Source organism: Watersipora subatra, chromosome 10 (genome assembly GCF_963576615.1).
Source record: "Watersipora subatra chromosome 10, tzWatSuba1.1, whole genome shotgun sequence".
NCBI lineage: Eukaryota > Metazoa > Bryozoa > Gymnolaemata > Cheilostomatida > Watersiporidae > Watersipora > Watersipora subatra.
The window spans coordinates 6,134,052-6,148,610 of NC_088717.1; the positions used below are offsets into that span (position 1 = coordinate 6,134,052).

The 14,559-nt window shown below is 32.6% G+C and overlaps 1 protein-coding gene across 1 annotated transcript in view; it reads right to left on the reverse strand.

The window, feature by feature from the left end:
- Positions 1–798: 798 nt before the first annotated feature.
- Positions 799–14,559, reverse strand: part of LOC137406699 (E3 SUMO-protein ligase RanBP2-like) — a 31,534-nt gene continuing 17,773 nt past the window's right edge. The window contains exons 15-18 of the mRNA XM_068093313.1: positions 3,380–3,597; positions 1,613–1,746; positions 1,305–1,428; positions 799–935 (exon numbers count right to left, since the gene is read on the reverse strand). Of these exons, the coding sequence (XP_067949414.1) occupies positions 813–935; positions 1,305–1,428; positions 1,613–1,746; positions 3,380–3,597 (599 nt within the window). The 3' untranslated portion in view covers positions 799–812. The remainder of the gene's footprint in view (positions 936–1,304; positions 1,429–1,612; positions 1,747–3,379; positions 3,598–14,559) is intronic.

The window sequence follows — 14,559 nt, forward strand, 5'->3', positions numbered from 1 at the left end:
CAAGCTACTGTGTACTATACACAGTTTGAAAGTTGGTTGCGTTGAATGTAGAATGGTTTTGATAAGCGATCTTTAACAGAAAGCGGGTAGGAGCATTCACGCGTATAAAAATGTAGCAAAATAAAAAATGTTCTCGTCATGAAGGGGCGTTGTAGTTCGGCCCTAGCTTGTACATAAGTTGTAAAGAATTTCGGCTAACGTTTCAAATAATGAAACCTTTGGTGATTGGACAAAAAACACAGGCTGATAAACTGTGTACCACAATTTCGTACCTGTAAATCGGTCTACGCCTCAAACGGTCTACGTTTATTACAGAAACCTTCGAATAAATTCGAATACAAGTAAAAATGGCCATAGACTGATGAAATGAGCACAGTTTTCTCGTGAAATGCGCACTGCTAAATAGTTCTACAATCGGTCGCACGGCTTTATTGGCGTTTCAATTTTCGGTCTTAACTTTTATTAAACCGAGCTTTTCAAGCTTTTTGTGGCAATTTTCGTTCAAATTAATCTGTCTATTTGTGTATAATCCGATCAGATGGGTAAGTTTTAAAATAATACCGACGGTTAACAAAGACTTGGTAACATATTTAAATAGGTTTAAATGTGTTTTGTATTGTTATTATACTTTAACGACTTTACATTCCGATGCTTAAGTTTTTTGATGAAATTTCTTGATGAGGGTTCGTCTCATTGTTGATGAATAATTTTCGTAAGTTGTGTGCACATGCATTTATCATAAAAACTCCCACACTTCCGCTCCGCTCGTGTGTTCGTGAGATAAGTAAGATCTTTAGACTGCAATTCATTCTCTACTTCGGAGTTAAACCTGAAGCCCCATCCGCTGAAAGATTCAATTCTATCGGGTTGGTTGCCATAGATGCGTGAATTGCTTCGGCCTCCTTCAGCTGCATAGTCTTTGCATAGGCTATGCCCTGTAAATGACAGCTACTCTTCACCAATGAGTTTTGTAATGAATATCGACAGAGAAAAGAATATTTGCTAGAGCACATACCTGTAAGACAACATCATTAAAATTCACAATTCAATCAACTAATCAAGCACACTTATAAATTAATGTACCTTAGGCATAACTCTCCACCTCATGACATACATGTATCCTAAGGCATAACTCTACACCTCATGACATACCTGTGTCCTAAGGCATAACTCTACACCTCATGACATACCTGTGTCCTAAGGCATAACTCTACACCTCATGACATACCTGTGTCCTAAGGCATAACTCTACACCTCATGACATACCTGTGTCCTAAGGCATAACTCTACACCTCATGAAATACCTGTGTGATGTATTTTGAGAAGTCTTTGGCTGCGGCTGACGATGCAAATCTGGCTTGAAGATATTTTAAGTGGGGTCGCTCAGTTAGGAAGTCATACATGTGCCATGAGCAAGTTTTCTTCTCTCTAAAATTAAGACAAACCATATCAGCCGAGTCATGACCTATATCAGCCGAGTCATAACCTATATCAGCTGAGTCACAACCTATATAAACTGAGTCATAACACCCTTCAACAGCTTATTTGACCAACAGCAGGCTATGAAATGTATCTTCATACAACTCGCAAGACATTTTATGAGAACACCTACACTGTAGCCATGGGAGTTTCCTGGAATATCAGCTGTCTGTAGTCAATGTCATCATCTGATAATACATACACTGCCATGCCTCTTATAATATCTACATTTTCCTCAACCACTTGTATCATCTTGATTCCTAACGACTAAAATACATGCACATATTAATAATTAAATAGCTACAATTAAACATCACACCATTGTATCTTACCGATACAATGCAAACTAGGAACTTCGTGAAGCATAGGCTCCTGATGTGAAGCAAATCACTCTTTGTGCCAAAATGTTTGTAAAATATTTAATTTGTTTTAAACAACTAATAACTGAAAGTTCTTCTTTTTAAACAAAACTGATAGCGTAGACTTAACAATAATAACAATACAATCATTCAGGGTTCAATATCCTGGATGTAACCAAAACTTAAGGCTATATATTATCAAATGTTACAAGTTTGTTGTTTAACACTTGTGATTCTGTTCAAGACTGGAATAGCTAATCCAACCCTGAGTGGTTAAAGGACACAATATTTTGTACCTATACTTGATGAGTCAATGCTCTTAACAAAAAACAGGAGTCGCCATATTTTTTACTGCTTGGCATATTAATGACAAAGAAACTCATGAGGTGTTCAGTTATTAGCTCACTGCATGATCAAATACTAGTGGAACTAAACTAAGGCCAGTGAAACTAATACTAGTGGAATTAAACTAAGGCCAGTGAAACTAATACTAGTGGAATTAAACTAAGGTCAGTGAAACTAATACTAGTGGAATTAAACTAAGGTCAGTGAAACTAATACTAGTGGAATTAAACTAAGGCCAGTGAAACTAATACTAGTGGAATTAAACTAAGGTCAGTGAAACTGATACTAGTGGAATTAAACTAAGGACAGTGAAACTAATACTAGTGGAATTAAACTAAGGTCAGTGAAACTGATACTAGTGGAATTAAACTAAGGACAGTGAAACTAATACTAGTGGAATTAAACTAAGGTCAGTGAAACTAATACCTACTAGTGGAATTAAACTAAGGTCAGTGAAACTAATACTAGTGGAATTAAACTAAGGTCAGTGAAACTAATACTAGTGGAATTAAACTAAGGTCAGTGAAACTAATACTAGTGGAATTAAACTAAGGTCAGTGAAGCTAATACTAGTGGAATTAAACTAAGGTCAGTGAAACTAATACTAGTGGAATTAAACTAAGGTCAGTGAAACTAATACTAGTGGAATTGAACTAAGGTCAGTGAAACTAATACTAGTGGAATTAAACTAAGGTCAGTGAAACTAATACTAGTGGAATTAAACTAAAGACAGTGAAACTAATACTAGTGGAATTAAACTAAGATCAGTGAAACTAATACTAGTGGAATTGAACTAAAGTCAGTGAAACTAATACTAGTGGAATTAAAACTAATACTAGTGGAATTGTACTAAAGTCGGTGAAACTATCAAAATGAAGTTTAATCTTCAATTTGGCTTCAAAGTATTGAAAAAAATTGGCACATAATTTAATAGTTCATTTTAAAGCTTGATTCTAATCGCACTTCATCGGTGTTTTTTATCAATAGCAGCAAAGGTCATTTCACTGATACTATATGGCCCCCCCTCCAGTATCAAACATAATAAATAGGCAGGTGATTAAATTAATACCATTTGCTAAAAAAATGGTTAAATCAAGCATCCTGCTGAAAAAAATTGCCCGATGATAAAAAAATACATTACTGAATTTTCCGACGAGCAAGAAAGGTCACAACAGGCAGACAGCTCAATGACTTGCCTGGTAGCTGGAGCCCTGTCGTTCATAGAGTGTCACTTGACGTTCGTATAGAACTTTTATCTCATCCTCGTCTGATGACAAATCCTCATCATCTTCATCATCATTTTCATCAGCATCATCGTCTTCAACTTTCTCTTCCTCATCTTCGACATTCACCTGACCGGTTGGCCGCTCCAATAACGACGGTGTGATTGGAGTCTCTACTTTTGAAACTGTGTCTTTGGAACAGAGAAATTAAAGCAATAATTTTACAACTGCAACAACTCTATCAAAATATATAAAGAATCTCTAAATAAAAAGGACTATAACAAAGATAATGCACACACACACACACACACACACACAAAGTCTTGTAAATGCATGCAATTGGGGACGCGATATTTTTACCATCACTTTGAGGACAATTTTCATCTATCATTAAGAGCTTTAAAAAATAACATATTAAAACATTTTTTGTTGGGTTTACAAATGCACTGATTTTTGGAGCTGTCATTTTATCCGTTTTTCAGTTATAGCTCATGAGATTTTAACACTAACTTTGGGGACATCACATCACACACATGTATGAATTTTTTATCTAATAAACGGGGACTTTTGCGTAGAGAAGATAACTCTGGCTTATTTTTGTTTTTTTCAACCATTTTGGAGTTGTCGGTATGTGATACTTTTCCCACACTTTTGTAAATGTGCTTGTAAAAGTTATCCATTACTTAATTTTTCCCCAAATGTCAACTTAGAAGTTTAATAGTTCTATATTAAACCTATTTAAAGTACTAATTCTACACATGTATGGTGCGCAAAGGTTGAATCGACCTTAGACTTTTATGTTTAGTAATAAATTCAGAGTAATCAATTGCTTCACAGAATTTACGGTGATCTGTTCAAGTTAAGGTTTTGAATTGCAAACAGCCAGACCTGGGTTGCAGGCTGATGTCTATCTAGATTTAAGACTTTTTAACATTTAACGCGAGTATGTTCAAGGTAAACATTTTAACATAGTTTTCATAGAACTCTTAAGCCCTGAATAGGCAACAAATTTAATTACTATAATCGATAAAGTATTTTGCTACATGTAATTTTATCACTACCAAGAGCAGCCATCAGAAAATTTACATTGCGCGATCATGAGTTAACTTTTTTAAACAAAAGTAAAAATAGCCAGGCAAGCAAATGTGAGTAATTTTTTTTAAATCAGGGAGCCAAATAAATTTGGATACAGTTAATTTTAGTTGTACTTTTTTGTTTGGTTGCACACGATGATTACCACTTTTAATTTAAACTTTTGTGCAATTCCTTTGTTTGTAAGCCATGCATGAAAAGCCAAGCATAGGCAGAGACATATTAGAATCAAGCTTTGGAAATGAAGCATTGGTATCTCCAATATGCCTAATGTAAGCCCAATAACTTTTACCTTATAAAAATATCATAATGTTTAATAAAACGTGTTATCCGTACCAAAAATTTGCCTTCTATTACATTTTCTTAAAAATATATTGAGTTGCCCATTTTTGCAAAAACCATACATTTAATTGCAATCTATTCAAATGTTTAATAACAAGATTGACTCAATTTTTGGTGCAGATATGACCAAAAGTATGCAAAATATTTTAACCATTAGCTTGGGAGTGTTAAATAAATACTATCACTGCACACACTGATTTGAGCTATCTCGGTACTATTGAAATAAACTTTGTTCCATTTGTAGGTGTGTACGTCATCCAAATTATGTATGATACTACAGTCAATGTTTTTTGAAGTAATTGGCCAGTTATTGTAACAGCAAAGCGTACAAAATAGTCTCAAATATGTTGTCATACAATTTTTCTGATGTATGATGTAAACATAAAAAAAGTGTGTTTGTATTAGTATACAAGTATATTCGTTATTTAGGTACAATTGACAAACTATTACAAGTGCACACGATATCATAAATTCGCTCAATGCTAGTCTAATGGGGAGTCTGTACTTTTCACCATCAACTATTTAGAGGGCAATATGAACACAAGGGAATGTTTGGTATTTTAATCAGCAAGTTTGTAACCATTAGTTTAACAAATTAGTAGAAATCTTATCATGAAAATATATCCCCATATTGGTTGTAGAAAAATTATCGCAGGTGTGTATGATATTTTTACCATTGATTTGGGGACACTGACTGATTATTTTATTTGATATCACAGTCATCATCATTCCTAATACCATTGCTGCTCGATGTTCCAAATTTAATGCCAAAATATTAACCCTAATGAATATACTTCTTAAGCAGTTTCCTGAGCACATTGAACAATTATAACAAAATAACTCAGTCAGTCATAGAATATGTCAACTCCATTGAAACAATATGTCCCCAATTTGATGGTAAAATTATTCTCACAGATGTGCATGATATTTTAACCATTGATTTGGGGACATTGACTGATTATCTTATTTGATATCACAGTCATGAATATTCCTAATACCATTGCTGCTAGAGTTCCAAATTTAATGCCAAAATACCAACCCCAATAAATATGCTTCTTAAGCAGTTTCCTGAGCACATTGACCAATTATAACAAAAGAACACAGTCAGTCATAGAATATGTGAACACCATTGCAACAATATGTCCCCAATTTGATGGTAAAATTATTCTCACAGGTGTGTATGATATTTTAACCATTGATTTGGGGACATTGACTGATTATTTTTTTTGAAATCACAGTCATCATCATTCCTAATACCATTGCTGCTCGATGTTCCAAATTTAATGCCAAAATATCAATCCCAATAATTATGCTTACTAAGCAGTTTCCTGAGCACATTGATCAATTATAACAAAATAACTCAGTCAGTCATAGAATATGTCAACACCATTGCAACAATATGTCCCCAATTTGATGGTAAAATTATTCTCACAGGTGTGTATGATATTTTAACCATTGATTTGGGGACATTGACTGATTATTTTATTTGAAATCACAGTCATCATCATTCCTAATACCATTGCTGCTCGATGTTCCAAATTTAATGCCAAAATACCAACTCCAATGAATATGCTTTTTAAGCAGTTTTCTGAGCACATTGACCAATTAGAACAGAAAAACACAGTCAGTCATAGACAATGTCAACACCAATGCAACAATATGTCCCCAATTTGATGGTAAAATTATTCTCACAGGTGTGTATGATATTTTAACCATTGATTTGGGGACATTGACTGATTATCTTATTTGATATCACAGTCATGAATATTCCTAATACCATTGCTGCTAGAGTTCCAAATTTAATGCCAAAATACCAACCCCAATAAATATGCTTCTTAAGCAGTTTCCTGAGCACATTGACCAATTATAACAAAAGAACACAGTCAGTCATAGAATATGTGAACACCATTGCAACAATATGTCCCCAATTTGATGGTAAAATTATTCTCACAGGTGTGTATGATATTTTAACCATTGATTTGGGGACATTGACTGATTATTTTTTTTGAAATCACAGTCATCATCATTCCTAATACCATTGCTGCTCGATGTTCCAAATTTAATGCCAAAATACCAACTCCAATGAATATGCTTTTTAAGCAGTTTTCTGAGCACATTGACCAATTAGAACAGAAAAACACAGTCAGTCATAGACAATGTCAACACCAATGCATCAATATGTCCCCAATTTGATGGTAAAATTATTCTCACAGGCGTGTATGATATTTTAACCATTAAATTGGGGACATTGACTGATTATTTTATTTGAAATCACAGTCATCATCATTCCTAATACCATTGCTGCTCGATGTTCCAAATTTAATGCCAAAATATCAACTCCAATTAATATGTTTTTTAAGAAGTTTTCTGAGCACATTGACCAATTAGAACAGAAAAACACAGTCAGTCATAGACAATGTCAACACCAATGCAACAATATGTCCCCAATTTGATGGTAAAATTATTCTCACAGGTGTGTATGATATTTTAACCATTAATTTGGGGACATTGACTGATTATTTTATTTGAAATCACAGTCATCATCATTCCTAATACCATTGCTGCTCGATGTTCCAAATTTAATGCCAAAATATCAACTCCAATGAATATGTTTTTTAAGAAGTTTTCTGAGCAGATTGACCAATTAGAACAGAAAAACACAGTCAGTCATAGACAATGTCAACACCAATGCAACAATATGTCCCCAATTTGATGGTAAAATTATTCTCACAGGTGTGTATGATATTTTAACCATTAATTTGGGGACATTGACTGATTATTTTATTTGAAATCACAGTCATCATCATTCCTAATACCATTGCTGCTCGATGTTCCAAATTTAATGCCAAAATATCAATCCCAATAATTATGCAGTTTCCTGAGCACATTGATCAATAATAACAAAAGAACACAGTCAGTCATAGAATATGCCAACACCATTGCAGCAATATGTCCCCAATTTGATGGTAAAATTATTCTCACAGGTGTGGATGATATTTTAACCATTGATTTGGGGACATTGACTGATTATTTTATTTGAAATCACAGTCATCATCATTCCTAATACCATTGCTGCAAGATGTTCCAAATTTAATGCCAAAATACCAACTCCAATGAATACGCTTTTGAAGCAGTTTTCTGAGCACATTGACCAATTACAACAAAAGAACACAGTCAGTCATAGACAATGCCAACACCATTGCAACAATATGTCCCCAATTTGATGGTAAAATTATTCTCACAGGTGTGTATGATATTTTAACCATTGATTTGGGGACATAGAACAATTATTATGTGTGCACTCACAGTCAATGAACAATCTAAAAACCGTTGCTGTAAGATGGCCGTTATTTGACAGCCAAATATCACAGACATGTTTACGCTATTTTAAACATTTGTATGGTCACATTAACCAATTATGATAAAATAATGTGCAGTTTTAAACCATGTAAATTCATCATGCCAAGATGTCTCAATTTGATCACAGAACTATTATCATATATGCATATGACTTTACAAATTTTTGTAAGTTCACTCACAGTCACTAATCATTTCAAAGCATCTGGGCTGTGAAAAAATCTCTCTAATTTAATGGCACAAATATCACAGCAAGTTTTAGTTATATTTGAACCATTAGCTTGAAAAAATTGATCTATAATTGTAAGTGCACACTTATTCGCCAACCATCTTAAAGCGAATGTGTGAGAAGACTTCACCAATTTTGTGCTAAAACTATTATTGCAACTGCGAATGATATTGCTTCCATTAGTTTGAAACATTGATCAATTATTACCAATCTACACGCAGTGATCAAGCATCTCATAGCTATTGTGACAAGATGTCCCCAAATAGATGCTAAAATACCATCACCAGTGTTTATAATTATGTAACTATTCTGGGAAGTTGGCCAATACGCAACTCCACTCACAGTCGTACAACAGCTCAAAATATCTGTAATAAAATGTTCCTAATGCTCGCTTCATTATCTCCACAAAGCTTGTATGATTTTTTAACCATTTGCTTGGGGATATTGAGCAATTATTACAAAGGCAGTTTGAGTGATATAGCATCTCAACGCCATTGTGCTATGTTGTTGCTAATTTGAGGCTTCAAATATAACCACGAGTTTGCATGATCTTTTAACCATTGGTTTGAAATAATTGTCAAAATTTACTGGTGCATACATAGTATTAATTCATATCAAGGATGTTACAAAAAGTTTCCTTCAGTTTGTTGTTACAGTTGATGACAAGGAATAAAATATCTCTAATTTGGAAAGATGAATATCACAACAAATACTTATTATATTACAACCATTAGTTTGGAACATTACACAATGATTATAAGAGCACAATTAGTCGCCACCAATCTCAAAACATTTGTAATAAGATGTTCCCAAATTGATGGTAAAAATATCAGTGCATGAACATTTGCTTGTATGGCCATTGGTTTGAAAACCTAAAGCAAATATCATAACTGTACATACAGTCATAAAATTTCTCAATGCTGTTTCAATAACTACGAATATTATCAACACCGTTAATTAAAATACAATCCTTACTTTTAGAATATTAATGAATTAATTAAGTATACTTTCATCCATAAAAAATTCATGGAACATTGAGTAATCGGAGGTGTGTTTGTTGTTTCAACGATTAATTTTGCAAACATTAGTTTAACCAAATAATATAAATAGCATTGCGATAATATATCCTCATTTTGGTTTTGGAATTATTATCATGGGTGTGTATGACATTTAACCTATTATTTTGGGATTTTTACCAATTCTTGTACGAAAACTATTAGGTGTATTAAAATATATTTATTTTCTTTCAAATATTTGCATGATAGAAACTATTGAGCCTATAATTGGCACACATACACAAGACAACAACACTAATGCAATACAAATATAATATAATTTGTGTACAGCTAAAAGACAATATTGCAACTAAAGGTGATTTGCTGTCCGCTAAGTAGGTATTTGCCAGATTATCTTCAGAATCTGTGAAACAGAATACAACCTTTCAAACACATTTCACTTGCTATGCCTGTTTGGCTTTTAATTCATATTGAAGTTTTTAAAAATAAAAATAGACAGTAACTATCAAATTCTTTAAGTATTTAATAAATTTTTAAGTATAACATTTCAACGGGAAACCTTCGGCAATATTTTACTAAGTCAGTATTGTTTATGATAATAATCATCTATGTGAGCAACATCCAATAATATGAAATATTTTGAAAAGGTGATTCGTCTTTACCGTTAACTGTTGTTCACTTTACTTTTTCGATTCAAAACGCATGGCATAACTCTTTGGCAACTGAGCAGTAAGTTGATAGATTGTGAAAGCTGTTTAGATTGGCAAATATGTACGCATGTCTTTAAAAAAAAATGGGCATAGTGGAAACCATGTGATATAAAATAAAAGTGAGCATGACTATCTGATGTTGCAAATAAAGTTTAAAATTTTGTGCCTAGGTAGATTTTCCACAAATTATTTGTAGTGTCTGTGAGATTTACAAACTACCATTTCATTAACAACATGTCTCACTCACTGAATCTGCTTGGTTTTTAGCTAACCATAAAGCCGCGCACAGAATAGAATATTATAGAACTGCGTAGACGGAAAATGTTAAGTTCATTTAATATTTGTAAAGCGTATATGCTATTGTGCACAAACTTTATAAGAGTTTAGGATCTTATTTGTCTTTGATTTAGTGTACAAGCAGAAAATATTATAATCTTGTCATTGTGCATGAGCAGCGCTGCATTTTACTGATTGCAGTATTGAATTACTGCAATTACTACTCTTTGTTCCCTAAGTTTAATTGATCCTTCTTCAATATTACATAATCATAAGCAAAACAAGACATGTTCAATGTATGACAGGCAAAGTTTCAACAGTCATAAACATGTTGGCTCAGAAAACTCTCAAACAGAGCAGAAAGTTTATCAATGCTGTGAGACTTTTTCAAAGCAATTATTAATAAAAGGGGGTGGCCATATACATGTATGAGCTACGGAAAGTAAAGTGAGATGAGTTTTCCAATCTTTAAAACTATAGGTAAGCTTTTCAACAAAGGTAGTGAATGGCCAGCTATAGAATAATTCTAAAAAAAATGTTTAGTTCAAATTAGCAATCACAATAGAACAATAAGTAGGTTATTGCACTATTGTTATTGATATCTAAAATTATTTTGTTACAATGCAATTTCTAAAAAGACTTGTGTAGTTTTTCAAACGAAATTACAAATTGACAAAACAGGAGTTTTGGCTCGTGACCTTCCTTGAGTAAAAGACCAAAAGTAATAACTTTGTCAGCAGTAATAAAAAACAGTTGACAAGGATCATCAGGCAATTTTGCAAGTGTGCTTTTGCGAATTTTCAACAAGGGATCTACCAGTTGGTAATTATTGGTACTCAACACAAGTTTTTGTTTAACTTCGTGTCTAAATTATCAAAAATATTTTTGCAAATTGGTATCATTCCTGCAGACTTTTTATTATTGTGAATTTTATAAGCAATTATCAGCCTCTCTTGCTTCATATAAAATTAGAATTGTAATTAAAACCGTTAAATATTTTAAAGTGTAGTATGTTATGGAGAGCATATCTTAAAAGAAAAATTTCTTCTCTGGATGAGAGACTATGTAAAAGTCGCAAACCATATGATCTTATTATTGCCTGCAAGTAACCGTATTGCATAATTTCCTTTGTTCTATTAATAGATCTTGTTGCTGTTTGATGTTGCATCATGATTACCTGGACCCTTGCTGCTTAATGTTTAGCAGAAAATAAGTGGAAAATAATATTATTTACTTGGTTCAGGAGATTCTCTACCAACACTGAAAGTATACCAAAACGACGGATATTAAACAAAAATTATTACAAAAACAACGGCACTAGAAAACAACTTTGCAATAATCACTCACTATTAGAGTTCTTGCTGTGCAAGCCGGTACATCAACCGAACTATCTAATGTGATGCAAAATAAAAAAACTTTGTAAGTGTGATATTCCAACAATCAACTTTGAGAATCATGCATTTTGGGTTTAAAAGATTTTTCCAATTGTAATTTAAATTAAAAACTAAAGCAAATCAGTAAATACATGGCTTCAAACCTTCCATAGTTGGGGTGATATAATTCTTTGTCTATCATAATTTTCTTCTGGTACAAGTTGCTCATGGTTAAATTGCATATAAATTGTCAAAATACTAAATTTCTCTTGAGAAATTGAAAAAGGTTTCATAAGAAATACCCTTCATATTTGTTTTAAAATATAACTGTTCAACTCTTTGTAAATTCGATAGTCCAATTAAAGAATTAATTTGTGTTCCATATTACGTTTTGTTTTTCATAATGTTATCAAATAAATCATTTGACAATATTGCCCTATGTCAGTATAGCGTATGATAATAGTAGTTTATGGGAACAACATCAATTTAGATGAAATATTTTAAAAATATGATTTGTCTTGATTGTTAGCTAATGTTCATTTTATTTTTTCTATTTAGGATGCATGTGATAACTCTTTGGAAACTATGCAGTGATTTGATGCACTGCGAAAGCTGTTTAGATAGGCAAATATGTACGCATTTCCTTAAAAAATGGGCTTAGTGAAAATCATGTGATCTGAAATGAATGTGAGCATGACTATCATTAATCCAAAACAAATGTAATATTTCCTGTTCGAGGCTAGCTAGGTGATGTTGCAAATAAAGTTTAAAACCTGGCACCTGGGTAGATTCTTAAAAACTATTTGCAGTGTCTGGGGATTTTGAAGCCACCATAGCATTTACAACATGTCTCACTTGCTGAGTCTGCTTGCATTTTAGCTAACCATAAAGCTTTGCGCAGAATAGAATACTGTAGAGCAAAGTAGTCAGAAAATACTAATTTCATCGAATATTTGTAAATTGTATATGCTAGCAAGAGCAAACTTTATGAGAGTAAACATTTGATTTGTCTTTGATTGGTGTATAAAGCATCAAATGTTATAATCTTGTTATTGTATATGACCAGCAGTACTGAATAAGTTTCTTTGTTCTCTATATTTGACTTGTGGTTCTACGATGTTACATAATCATAAGCGAGACACTACAGGCTCAAGGTATGACAGGCAAAGATTGAGAAGCGATAACATGTTGGGTCAGACAAATCGCAAACAGCATCAAATATTCACTAATGCCGTGAGACTTTTTCAAAGTAATTATGGAAAAAAGAGCAACTATCAGTAACACAAAGTACAATTAGATGGGTTTTCCAAACATTGAAACTGTAGATAAAATTTACAACCAAAGTTGTCAATGACCAGTTATAAAATAATTCTCATAAAACTGATTAGTTCAAATTAGCAATCACAATAACAATAGAACAATAAGGAAATCATTGCACTATTGATATCTAAAATTAGTTTGCTACACTGCAATCTATAAAAAATTCTTGCGAATGTCAAATAGGATGTTTCCATGGGAAATATTTGACAACATTGATCTATGTCTGTATAGTTTATGTTAACAGTGATCTTTGTGTGCAACATCAATTCAGATGTAATATTTTGAAAATATGATCCGGCTTGATTATTACAGGTGGTTCACTTTATTTTCTCTATTTAAAACATATAACATTACTCTTTGGCGCCTGAGCAGTAATTTGATGCATTTTGAAAGCTACTTATATTGGCAAATAAGTACGCATTTTCTTAAAAAGATTGGCATAGTAAAAACAATACGATTTAAAGTGAATGTGAACATGAGTATCATTAATACAAAACAAATACAATTTGTTCTGTTTGAGGCTAACTGGGTGATATTGCAAATGAAGTTCAAAATCTCGCGCCTAGGTAAATTATTGACAAATTATTTGCAGTGTCTGTGAAATTTACAAGCTACTATTTTATTAAAAACATGTCTCACTCACTGCATCTGCTTGGTTTTTAATTAACAATAAAGCCTTGTGCCAATAGAATATTATAGAACGGAGTAAATTGAAAATAATAAACTCATTGAATATTTGTAAATTGTATAGCACAAATTTTATGGAAGTAAACATCTTATTTGTCTTTGATTTGGTGTGTAAAGCATCCAATGTTATAATCTTGTCATTACAGATGACCAGCAGTACTGAATAAGTTTCTTTGTTCTCTATATTTAACTTGTAGTTCTGCGATGTTACATAATCATAAGCAAGACACTACAGGCTCAAGGTATGACAGGCAAAAGTTGAGAAGCGATAATATGTTGGCAAACAAATCTCAAATAGCACGAAAATTTTACCAATGCTGTGAGAGTTTTTTAAAGTAACTACTAGAAAAACAAGCAACTATGACCAACAAAAAGTTAAATGAGTCGGTTTTTCAAACATTAAAACTGTAGGTAAGCTTTCCAACAGAAGTAGTCAATGGCCCGCTATAGAATAATTCTCATAAAACTGTTTACTTCAAATTAGGAATCACAATAACAACAGCACCATAATTAATTTATTGCCCTATCGCTATTAATATCTAAAATTAGTTTGTTACAATGCAATCTATAAAAAATAATTGCAAAGTTTTTGGAACAAAATTAAAAATAGCAAAATAACAAACGTTTACCTGTAAACTTTTTTAATTAAAACAGCGCAAGTAATAACTTTGTCAAGAATAATTAAAAAAACAGTTAACAAGAAATTGCTAGCAGTTTTGCCAGTGTGATTTTGAAAATCTTTGACCAGGGA